The sequence below is a fragment of the Triturus cristatus genome, chromosome 3_2 (assembly GCF_964204655.1).
Source record: "Triturus cristatus chromosome 3_2, aTriCri1.1, whole genome shotgun sequence".
NCBI lineage: Eukaryota > Metazoa > Chordata > Amphibia > Caudata > Salamandridae > Triturus > Triturus cristatus.
In genome coordinates, this window is record NC_140584.1 from 324,522,039 (window position 1) to 324,534,372 (window position 12,334).

Here is a 12,334-nt window from a genome sequence, read left to right on the forward strand (position 1 = left end):
CCGGTGGACGGGCCCCCTACAAGTCCTGATCACCACCCGAACAGCTCTTCGAGTAGAGGGGAAGCGCAATTGGCTGCATGCACACCACTGCAAGAAGGTATCATCGACCCTGACGACCACGGACAACATCACCGCCCAAGAGGAACTTCTGGACAAAGACCGACCATCCCTGAGCCGCTGCCCGGATACAGAGACACGACACTTGAATTAATGAAATATCCCGATCCCACTGTGCCATCCAAAGAAGGGTATAACCTACGACAAAAGGAGGGAACTTCGGCTAAGCAGACCACAAACTAAATTGAAATCTCAGAGCGGTTGCCTAGCCACTTCAAAGGCCACCAGGAGAGAAACTAAACAAAGTCTGTGGCTCTGCCCGCTACCAAGTCCCTTGAAGGTGATGGACGCACCCGACATGAAGATGATGGAAGCAACCGGACGTCCGAAGATCCACTACAAAAATCCAAAGACTGACAAAATGCACAGCTCAAAGACTATTGCACTTTTCATTACCCTTCTCTTTTGCCTTCTCCTCGTGGTCACCTTCTGGATCGTAGAGGAGAGCGCACCTGCTCATAGGACATTACTGACCACCGTTCAACCTACCACCATGAAAGAACACCATCTGATCTCACTTTCACCCCAACTCCGAGAAAGGCGTAAGGAGTTCTGGAATAACTCTTTTGTGCAGTTGCTCCACCAACACAATCTTGCCGCCAATGCCACAAATTGCTGGATCTGTGGATTACTACCACATGCCACCGGACACTCTATCCCTTTCATCCCTTCACCTTTTTCGGTCCATGGCTCCTGCCTCGCTTGGCTAATCCTCCTGCAAGAAAGCTACAAGGATAATGCCACTTCCGGCAAAACTGTGTCACACTTCTACCATGGGTTCTGGCTGAACAAAACTGGAAAAACTCCTGCTCCCTTCTGTCCTCTGAGATCAACACTTCCTTTCACATGGACATCCCTGCCAAAGAACGAGTTGAAATGCAGGTGTTCAACAACCCAGCCAGACCCACCTTCTCTTACCTCCGGAAACGGACGGCCGCCACCCTAACAGTGGCCCTATCCGTCATCAACAAAACTGGGGGCGCAGCTGGTGGGCCACAGCTCCTGCCTCATCACCCGAACATTGGACTCAGTTGATCCACCCTCCTTTGTTACCTCCCCAAATATGTACTTCGTCTGTGGTACTAAGGCCTACACCTGGCTTCCGAAAGGTTGGGGAGGCACCTGCTACATCGCTTTTGTCCTTCCTCCGACATATGTGGCTCCAGCAAACCATCACCGACAGAAACGTGCCAAAGACATTGTACAAGCCGACTCCACCGGAGCACAGTTCCTGGATGCAGTAAAGGGACTTGTTCCCCTCTGGGGTCCAATGGCAAACAGCCGTGCCATCCGCCAGTTAACCCAGGCAGTCGAAACGGCGATGAACATTACGGCTGCATCCTCGCCAACAACACCGCCGAGCTTCAAGCCGTCCGCCTGGTGGCTCTTCAGAACCGCCTCGTTCTAGATGTAGTTTTGGCTGATCGTGGAGGAGCATGCCGCATCATTGGGTCCAGCTGTTGTACCTACGTACCGGATAACTCACCCTCAGTCTACAAAGCAATTGAACACCTCCACAGACTTTCCGCAGAGGTTCATCAGGAGCAAGGAGGATGGTCACTTGGAAGTTGGTTTTGGGACACTATTAAAAGTTGGGGATGGAGGCTGTTTTCATTTATCCTAATACCGATTGTGATACTATGTGGATGTTGCTGGGGGATTCAGTGTCTGCCACCTTTATGTTCGCTTTTTATGAACTGTATCTGTCCTAAGACTCTGGACTTTGAAGCCGAACGTATGAAAGCTTTGTATGAGGTAGAAATGCGTAATATTATGGGGATAGATCCGAACTAAGCAAGCTGGCGAGATATGTTAAAAGGGAGGACTGTGGAAATTTAGTTCGTATCTGAACATTATCTGCGCCATCTTGTCTTTCCCCAGCACCACACGCAAAAACACACAGCAGCCATTTTAGGCACCATGGCCTCTCTCCCTGCTCATTGTCGATCGCCAGCGCGTCCCCCTGGCGCTGCGAACATCCCCCCCACGCGCTGACCACCCCCGCTCTCTCATACACGGGCCATAAACCCTCTCCTTCTGCGCGACCCTGCCATGGAACCACATCCCACGCCTGACCGACATCCCATACATGGTCATACATCTCTTTGATAACCCCCTTCCTCTGTGCCCGATTGTCCGGACCGATCCCAGGCCATCACCTAGCCCTGCGGATGCAGTTTATTGCCCCTACTGTAAGGGAAACACCCCACATCAAAGGGATTACAGTAGATCAAGGCCCCCCCCACCCCCAGAGACCCGACCAGTCGCACACACCCCCGGGAATTGGCGGAATGTCCAGCTGTGTGATAGCCATCTCCTACTGTGGGTGGGGTGGGGACTTCCACTGTAGATATGTGTGGGAACGAGCTTGAAGTGGGGATTCTGAGGATGTTCTTTCATGCATCAAAGCGATCTCAAGAATGTGCCATGTATGATAAACCTGCAATAAAGTCATAAACCTGTGTATAAGAGGCCAGGCCTCAGAGATGTGGTTAGAGCACCTCGTGACGATACCTTGCTGTCTGATCTGATGTGTTCTACTCCGACGGAATAAAACTTTGTTTCCTGCCTTCCAGTCTCCGGCGCCTGCCTCTTTTGTTGGTTAAATCATTGAATGGTATAAGAGGCGATTACCGCCGGGCAAATCTTGAAAGGTTATCGACTGCAACTGCCGCTACCATTTAACAGTTTGTGCAAGCACAGGAATCATGGCAGTCCCCTGGCAGTGGCAATCAGGCTACCGCCAGTCCGGCCCTGCAGGCAATTAAAAAAGCCATGGTAGGTGAAGAGAAAAGATGGCTTTTATCATACCCGAGTCTTTTGTGTGTCTGCTTATGTTTGTGTGTATGCCTGTTTTTGTAAGAAAAAAGTGAAAGAAAGAGAGAGAGAATCAAGACACTCTCAGGAGGTATTTTAACCCCTTCGACGCGCATGACGGAACGGTTCCGTCATGCACGTCGGTTGCGCTGTGTGCATGACGGAACCGTTCCGTCATGGCCCCGCCCGCGCACGGAATCTTCAGCGTGGCGCGGAAATCCGCGCCACGCTGAAGAGGTTAAAGAAAATGTGTTGCACTTTGTTCATGTCTGCTCGGCGATAAAGATTAATAAATAACGTAAAAGGAAGGGTTGGTGGGTGGGTGGGTGAGTGGATGAGTGAGTGAGCAAGGGTGGATGTATAGATGGATGGATGATTGAAAGCATGCATGGGTGAAAGAGGGTGGATGATTAGATAAAACGGCGGATGATGGGTGGATAAGTGAAAGTTTGGATGGATGAATGAAAGGTAGGGAGGGTGGATGAAAGGGTCGATGATAGATGAGTGAAAGGAGGGATTGAGTTAAAGGGTGGATAGAATACAGGAGTGAAAGGGTTGATGGATGGATGAGCAAAAGGATTGATGGATGAGGGAAAGGGTGGATAAAGAGATGGAAGAGTCAAAGGATGAATGGATAGGTTTGGAGATGGATAGATGGATGGATAGGTTTGGATATGAAGGGTGGATAGACGGAATGGTGAAAAACTGAATTATTGATGAGACTGAATAGACGATAGAATGTAAAGGTTAAATGGTGGACATCAGCAGGTAAATGGTAGGATGAAAGGATGAATGGATAGATTGATGGAAGAGACAAGAGATATCTTCTGGGGAGGGTCATGATGAGTTGCTTCATTTGCTTTGGGCCATAAGAGCTTTGATGCGACGTGGGGGTATTTTCAGTTTCTTCCTACTCGCATGCTCAAAAATATATAGTGTTGGGCCAAACAGCAATTAACAGTATGACATTAAGAAGGTGCAACTATTTCAAAAAAAGGAAAACATATTATCGTATTTCTCTTTCATTTTGTGTAAAGAGTTAACCTGATTTGTTTATATAAACACATTTCTCATGTGTTTTGGTATGTGCTGCAACTAATATAGAAGTTGTTAAGTATCATCATGTCTTGCCCTTAGCCCCGCCCCTATCCCCACCCCCTCACTACACCTCTAGCTCATTTTAATGAGTACCTGCACTTATTTTTTCCCATTTAAAGCACTGACCTTACTTGTATAGACACGCAGACCATACCTGTAGAGGTAAAGGCAGAACTACAAGTCCCAGCATGCAAAAGTCCTGCATGGGGTCATAGTCGACATGGTGACACACGACAGCATCATTGATGTGAGAGAAAGACTTTATTTTTAAACTATGTTTTGTGCCCCGCATTTTCTTTGCAAAACAAATACGAATGTCTGAAAATGGATGCTTCAATAACCCTATTTTAGCGCGATGTACGATTGAAACAATACACATTTGCTATAAAAAAACACAGCAGCAAAGTTATGTTTCGAATTTACCTTCTAGCCAATCCGTGCACATCTTAAATGTTAAAATAAAACGTTTGCTGCTGACATCTACTTTTATCGGAGGATAACCAGTTGAATTTTCACAAAACGAATTTAGCCTTTCGCCTTTTAAGGTGAGTTAATTCCCTTCCATTAAATTAAGTGCTATTTCTTAGGGCAAAGGGCGAGCAAGAAGCAGTGGCCTGCAAAGGGCCCAAGATGCGCGCTCGGTCTGTATATACGGTAATATATACGCTAATCAAATTACACGTTACATCGCGCTTCTCTCCAAACGAGGCCCACCTAATCCCGCTCTACTGGCAGTAAACAAGTCAAAGACATCGAAGAGACCCGATCTATCACAATTTTATTTATTTCTGCTGTTTCAGCTCAATTCAGCCATTTCCTTGCCCCTACTCCCTGAAAAAGTCCCACAGTTATTAAAAATACCAGGCAGCGTAGCACTGCATGAAAATACTGGGCGCTGTGTCGAGCAATCGGGAGAGAATTGTGCAGCGTAGTACTTAATGATATCATGTTAAAATGCTGTGTTAGCGCAACACTAAAGAAATGTTCCACAGCACAAAGGGCAGACAGTAGTGTCTTCCATGAGATATATACTTGATGCGCTCCCTCCAGGGCAAATGTTTACAAAAGGGTGAGCGGCACACTAGGCGGAAATGACACCTTGTGTGTGCAAAGGTCACTGAGTGAGATTCAGCGGGTCCTTTGTCTGTCCCCGGCTTCATGTCATGACAGAAGGGAGCCCATGTAGGCAAAGCATCAATGCCCGCATTTCTTCATTCCGTCATTCCGCATCCCTCACTCCTTGTTCCTCATTCTGCATCCTCACTTCTGGTTCTTCATTCTGCATCCCTTATTCCTCAGTCCTCATTCTGCATCCCTCACTCCTATCGCATCTGTAGCTCCTCGGTCCTCATTCCGCATCCCTCACTCGTCCATCCTCATTCTGCATCCCTCACTCCTCGGTCCTCATTCTACATCCTTCACTCCTCGGTACTCATTCTGAACCCCGACTTCTCAGTCCTCATTCCGCATTCCTCACTCCTGGTTTCTCATTCCGCATCCATCACTCCTCGGTCCTCATTCCGCATCCCTCACTCCTCGGTCTTCATTCCGCGTCCCTCACTTCTCGGTCCTCATTCTACACCCCTCACTCCTCGGTTCTCATTCTGAACCCCGACACCTTGGTCCTCAATCTGCAATACTCACTCCTGGTTCCTCATTCCGCATTCATCACTCCTCGGTCCTCATTTCGCATCCTTCACTCCTGGTTCTTCATTCCGCCTCCCTATTTCCTCGGTCCTCATTACGCATCCCTCACTCCTAGTTCCTCATTCTGCATCCTTCACTCCTAGTTCCTCATTCTGCATCCTTCACTTCTCGGTCCTCATTCCGGATCCCTCACTCCTGGTTCCTCATTCTGCATCCCTCACTCTTGGTTCTTCATTCTGCATCCCTCACTCCTGGTTCCTCATTCAGCATCCCTCACTCCCGGTTCCTCATTCTGCATCCCACACTCCTTGGTCCTCATTCGGCATCCCTAACTCCTCGGTCCTCATTCTGCATCCCTCACTCCTCGGTCTTCATTCTGCATCCCACACTCCTTGGTCCTCATTCGGCATCCCTAACTCCTCGGTCCTCATTCTGCATCCCTCACTCCTCGGTCTTCATTCTGCGTCCCTCACTCCTTGGTCCTCATTCCGCGTCCCTTACTCCTTGGGCCTCATTCCGCATCCCTCACTCCTGGTTCCTCATTCCGTGTCCCTCACTCCTCAGTCCTTATTCTGCATCCCTCACTCCTGGTTCCTCATTCTACATCCCTCACTCTTAGTCCCTCATTCCGCATCCCTCCCTCCTCAGTCCTCATTCCGCATCCCTCAGTCCTAGTTCCTCATTCCACATCACCCACTCCTCGATCCTTATTCCGCATCCCTCACTCCTGGTTCCTCATTCCACATGCCTTACTCCTCGGTCCTCACTCTGCATCCCTCACTCCTATCACATTTGTCACTCCTAGTTCATCATTCCACATCCCTCACTCTTGGCTCCTCATTCCGCATCCCTCACTCCTAGATCCTCATTACACATCCCTCGCTCGCTCCTCATCCCTCATTCCGTATCCCTCACTCCTTATTCCTCATTTCACATCCCTCACTCCTCGTTCCTAATTCCAAACACACTCTCCTGCAGAGGGTGAACAGCTCACTGAGCCATCAGAGCCACCCATACAGCACATTTTCCAGTGGTCCCTGTGGCCCTAAAGATACAAGAGAGATGCAGATGATACGTGGCCCTCGGCGTCCATTTGATGGGCTTCTAGGAGGAGCTGCTTAATTATCAGTCAGGATGAATGGAGAAGGGTTGAGATGTGAAAGGGGGGGGGGCACCAGAACAGGGCCCCTAAACCCAGCTTTCAGCACATGTCCTCCCCAGCTGTAGCACCAGAGCTCCTACAGGGGTCCCACCACGAGGTGCCTTTACGTGCCATTGTACTTGCATGTACGGAGTTCACAAATTAGCGTGCACCAATGTGCACATGATTAAGGGTTGGGATCAGGGAATGGGGAATCACAAACTAATGATACTGGTTGATCTGCATTTCAAGACGCAGGTTCAGCAGCGACATATCAAGGAAGCAGGCAGCCCCCTCCCCAACCCCTTCCCCCCCGACCTCACCTTTCCCTGGTGCTCTGAAAATGAACTCGCTGAAGTGGTTACAAAGCGTAGCACCTCTCAGGATCAAACATGGGAAGCACCTGGAGCTACAGTGGGTCCCAGACTTTGAGTCCCCTGTAGCTCAGACCTAAAAGCACCAATCATCCTTCTGGTGACGATTATACTGCTGATTCTGGTGATTCTGGTGAGAATTACCACCGTTTGTAAAACCGCTCAATACTTTCAGTAAATGAGTTCAAACAGGTGAACAACCCTGATTGTTGGTCGTCGAACAAACACAATGGGGCATGTTATCAAGGACGGCGTTAAATAATTGATAATATGCCCTGGAGAATTCCAATAGAAGCCCATGTTGACACCAGAACATGGACTTCTATTGGAATTCTCAAGGGAATATTATCAAGTCCATTATCGATGCTTTAGCGGCAGTTTTCTGCCGCTAAACCGGCGATAGTTTTTAACGCCGTCCTTGATAATATGCCCCAATATTTCTGTAACTAATATATTTGGTGTATTGTGGGAAATGTAAGATTAGATGGATCAAGGCGTACGTCACCGGAATCACTGGCTGTAATTAAGCCCAAGTCTTAAGATTTGCCCTCGAATGGTCAGAATGTAATGTTATTCATTACTGAAGACAAGTGTAAGCAACTGACGTCTCTACAACAAAAACAGAGATCATACATTTCCAACTGCTCCTGTCACTTCAAAGAGAGTTGCACAAGAGACCTTGAAACACAGCATGGAAAATCAATGGCATCTGGTGTATGTCGCCGGACAGAGAACTACATGCCACATGTTTCGTATAGCGTATTAAACAGGAAACCATGGACACCCATTTGTTGATACGCCACTGGATGTATATGTGCAACAGCTTAATGGAATGAATATATACGTGTTCTTTACTGTGACAATTCATGAGCTGATATTTTAGACAACATAGCTTCAGGAATAGCCTTTGCAGTGCAATAGGTCGTGCATTTACGCAAATTGAGCTATTGTAAATGACAATGCCTTTTATTTTTGTTTTCGTTTTTAAAACATAAATAAAAGGCATTGTCATTTTACAATGCCAATAGCTTAAACTCGCGTACATGCGAGACCTATTGCATTGCAAATGCTTGTTCTTTTTATAGCAGCTGATTGACTGTTTTTGAACATGGGATAACAATTTCCGACAAGGTTTGACACAATTGCTTCATATTAGTGTACTGTACATAACCATTTCATTTGTGTTTGCCTCCACTACTTCGGAGTTACGCTGTTGTGTTTGTACTAATGTAGATCATATGAGCATTCATTTGCCTGCCTTGTGAATGTGGAGACAGTGTCAATCAGCGAGAAGCCAGACACCCTAATCGGTCAGTTGGTGTCACTCGCTTTGCTCTTTAGGTGGAAGTCACAAATTACTTTTATGCCCAACCACTTTAAAAAGTCACAGGCTGCCACTGACTCCAAGGGGATGAGGTAGATAGAGAGGTAATCGAGAAAAATATTTGATTTATTTAGAGAGAGGTAAAGGCAGTGAGAGATAGACATAAAAAGAGTCACTAGAGGAAAAACAAAGAGAGAGAGAAAGAGAGAGAGAGAGAGAAACAGCAAAATAAAGAAGTATAGAAAAACAAGTGATGTGAAGACAGGGTGAGAAAGACACAAAGGTTCCAGAGGGGTGATGGGTAGAAAGACAAATGTAGTGCTAAGCAGGAAGAGGAAGTTGAGAGGTTGAGACACAAATATGAAAAAGGAAAAGAGCATTAAGGTTTATAGAGAGAAATAGTTGAGGTAGAGGCAGTGCGTTGAAATAGAGAAGAAGGTCGAGAGAAGTGTTTAAGTGTGAGAGAATGTGAGAGAGGCAGAATATTTGATGATAGAGAAAAAAGGGGGAGAGGTGGACAAAAATAGGTAGCTAGAATGGAGTAAGATATGTAGAGAGGTGGTAACGGTGTTAGAACAAGAGAATGAGGAGATGGAAAGGTGAGGTTGTGAACTAATAGTGAGGTAAATTGAGAGGTTAGGTAGGCACAGAGAAACCAGTGAGGTAGAGAGAGGCGATATAGTGATGAAGATGTGATGTAGATAGAGAAATGCGTGAGATAGAGAGGTACGGAGAGAGTGGTGCGATTTCCATGGGTGTTGCTTGGGTGTTCCCAAGCAACATCCATGGATTCTGACACATTCCAAGATTTACAAGAACAGGCAAATCTGGGAATACGCCAAAAAGATACACCTCCCCAGGAGAGGCGTAACAAGGAAAAATATCTTTATTACTACTAGTTTTTTCCTCTTTTCAGGGAGTCTTTTCCATGGGTGTTGCTTGGGTGTTCTCAAGCAACATCCATGGATTCTGACGCATTTCAAGATTTAAAATACCAGAGAGTGCCCCCAAATGTTTGATCTGTTGTTTTCTTTTATTCCAGAGGTGCTGAACTGTGAACCTGCGTGTGCGTATGATGAGGTGTGCACTGACATTGAAGGGCTTGCGGTGTGCACATGCAATGAAACCACATATCTGCATGCGAGTAAGTTACAGTTCCCCTTTTTTGCACTTTGAGTCTAACATTTTCAAAGAAAAATGTGTCTAGATAGACAGAATTAAGGTGATGCACTCATCACATAACAAGATAAAACAAATCGCACCTCAGCCTTTCCTCTATGCCTGTGTAAGGATATTTCTGATATCACCGACCACCAATGAGCGCCATATTACAGACCTTGAGGTCGGGGGATGATGGTTGTCATTGTGGGATGCTGAGGTGCATTTAGCAATACAAGTTTGGAAACAGTTGCGGCTTGCGAACAGCTCACAAACCTTACAAGCAAATATTGACAAAGCCCATAGGTCTTTTATTACTGATGGCACCCAAACAATGACTCACTTATAGGCTCACCTCATTTTTCTCATACACACGTGTAACAATGTTAAAAACGCAACGTTCATACACATAGAAGAACATGGTAGTTGTGGTGGTAGTGATGTTGGTATTAGTAGTGATAGTGGTAGCCTGGGGTGGTAGTAGTTGTGGTCTTAGTGGAGATAGATGGTGGCGGTACAAGTACTGATGGTGACTGAAGTCAGTGCTTAATTTGTAAATGAATGAGCACCAGTGCCCAAAGCTCTGCAGAGAAGCATGCAGCTGGTGTAATTAAATGTCAGCACTGCGAATACCAAGGCTGCGTAGTCTTGATTTTACCTCCTACCTATTCAATCACCTCGCACTCCCTGCCCCTTTATTTTACTCTCACAGGTTTCTGCTTTCTCCCTTTTTCTCTTTCTCCATTTTTCCGCTTCATGTGTTTTCCTTCTCTTTCTATTGATAAATGGCTGATGCAGAAAAATAAGTGCTGGGCTTGAAAAACGTGTACCGGTGAACCCTAAATTAAGCACTGTCTGTAGTGGCTGCACTGACCATAGTAGTGAGGGTAAAGGTGGTCAATGTGTGTAGTGGAGGTAAGGGGTGATAGTGATGATGCTAGAAGTAATGATAAAGATTATACAGTGGTAGTAGCAGTGATGGTGGCAGCTGTGGGTGTGCTAAGGTGGTATTAGGTGTGATGGTGGTCATGGGGAGTGGTGGTTAAGGCAATACTGCTGTTGATTATAGTGATAATAATAGTGCTGGTTTTAATAGTTATGGGAATAGTAGCACTAGCAATGGTAAAATGTTGGTTTTGGAAATGGTTATGGTAATGGTGGTGGTATAGATAATGTTAGTGATAATTGTGGTATCAGTGGTTGAGGAAATGGTTGTGGTGATGTTGATAATGGTGTGGTGATAGAAATGTCACATTCTTCCTGCTAAAAATGTCAGTTAGCCAAATAGCTGCAAATAAACTAGACAGGTGTTACCTATTCTTAAAGGGTTCTTTGTTGTTATTTGATTGCAAGAGCCAGTTGATGAAAGATTAACTGTAAAGCTGTTTTTTCACAATGGTAAATATACAGGAGATAAAACAACATATTGCCCCAGAAAAAAGCATGTCTCCACTGATACACAGATGGCATGTTTTTGCATTTTGTGTTTACTTAAAAGAGACTATGTGGTGCTGCTAATTTGCAACAAAAAATAAATTGCCAGGTTCTTAAACAAAGATGATGCAGTGACATTGTGTGTTTTTGTGTGTTTGAAGTGCATGTTTCTCTTTAAAGAAATATACTCTTCACTTAGGGGCTGATTACGATGGCGGGTGGACTTAGTCTGCCCGCCACCATAGCGGTGATTAGGACCGCCCACCAGACATGCAGCAGTCCCACCACTGCAATTAGGATGTGCTCACCATACTGGAGGGCGCATCCTGGGCATTCAACATTGCTGGCAGTGCTGCTGGTTGCAGTGCCGTCCGCAATGTTGAAAGTGCAAGCACGTATTTCCCTGCACCATGTGGCAGGCACCATGCGGTGCCTGCCACATGATGCATGGAAATGCAGGGGGGTACCATGGGTACCTCCCAGTGCAGCGACACCCCCCAAACAAGGGGGACCCGCAACGGGCCTCCAAAATCAATCCCCGCCAGCCTTTCCATGGCGGCGATGCCGCCATGGAAAGGTCTCTTCAATACCCACATCCGAATAGCAGACGGTGCCTGCTAGGCACCGCCACCATATTAGTGGCCCTGCTCCGCCCGCCAGGCAATCGGGTTCGATTGCCACTGGCGGAAAAGCGGCAGATGGACTTTGCGTCTGCCGCGATGCCCACCGCCATCCTAATATGGCGGTGGGTAATTCTCAATGTGGTAGCGGAACAAGCGCCACCACCGGCCCGGAGGTGGTGATCGTTCCTCAATCGTAATGAGCCCCTTAGTCACATGGTATGGTGTTAACAGCAAATATAATGTCAAAAGGCCATTAAACACAGAAGCAGGATCTGTTTAATATTGTACTTGAAGCCCTCTCAGAGAAACATACAAATGTACATGAAAAAGAATTTGTGGATTCATGTTGCATCTTAAAACAAGTGCACCTCTTTTTAGACAATGTTCATGCACTTGCAGTAATAGTAGCAGTACCAGGTGTGTTTTGTTACATGCTGGAGACTCTGAGATATTACTGTGTCAGGAGTTTTGTTTTGTGCAGAGTACTATGCTGCAGCTAATTCAATATCACTGCTCATAGAGCTACAGCAAGCTATGAGAAAAGCTGTGATCGATAAACAGTCAAATCTACCAGGGATAGCTATCTATATTTATGCTCAGT

At 46.4% G+C, this 12,334-nt stretch overlaps 1 protein-coding gene across 1 annotated transcript in view; it reads left to right on the forward strand.

The window, feature by feature from the left end:
* The window catches only part of LOC146857284 (uromodulin-like), a 1,099,666-nt gene that overhangs the window by 310,382 nt on the left and 776,950 nt on the right, over window positions 1-12,334 (forward strand). Inside the window, exon 3 of the mRNA XM_085647029.1 lies at window positions 9,561-9,662. Coding sequence (XP_085503155.1) covers window positions 9,561-9,662 — 102 coding nt within the window. The remainder of the gene's footprint in view (window positions 1-9,560; window positions 9,663-12,334) is intronic.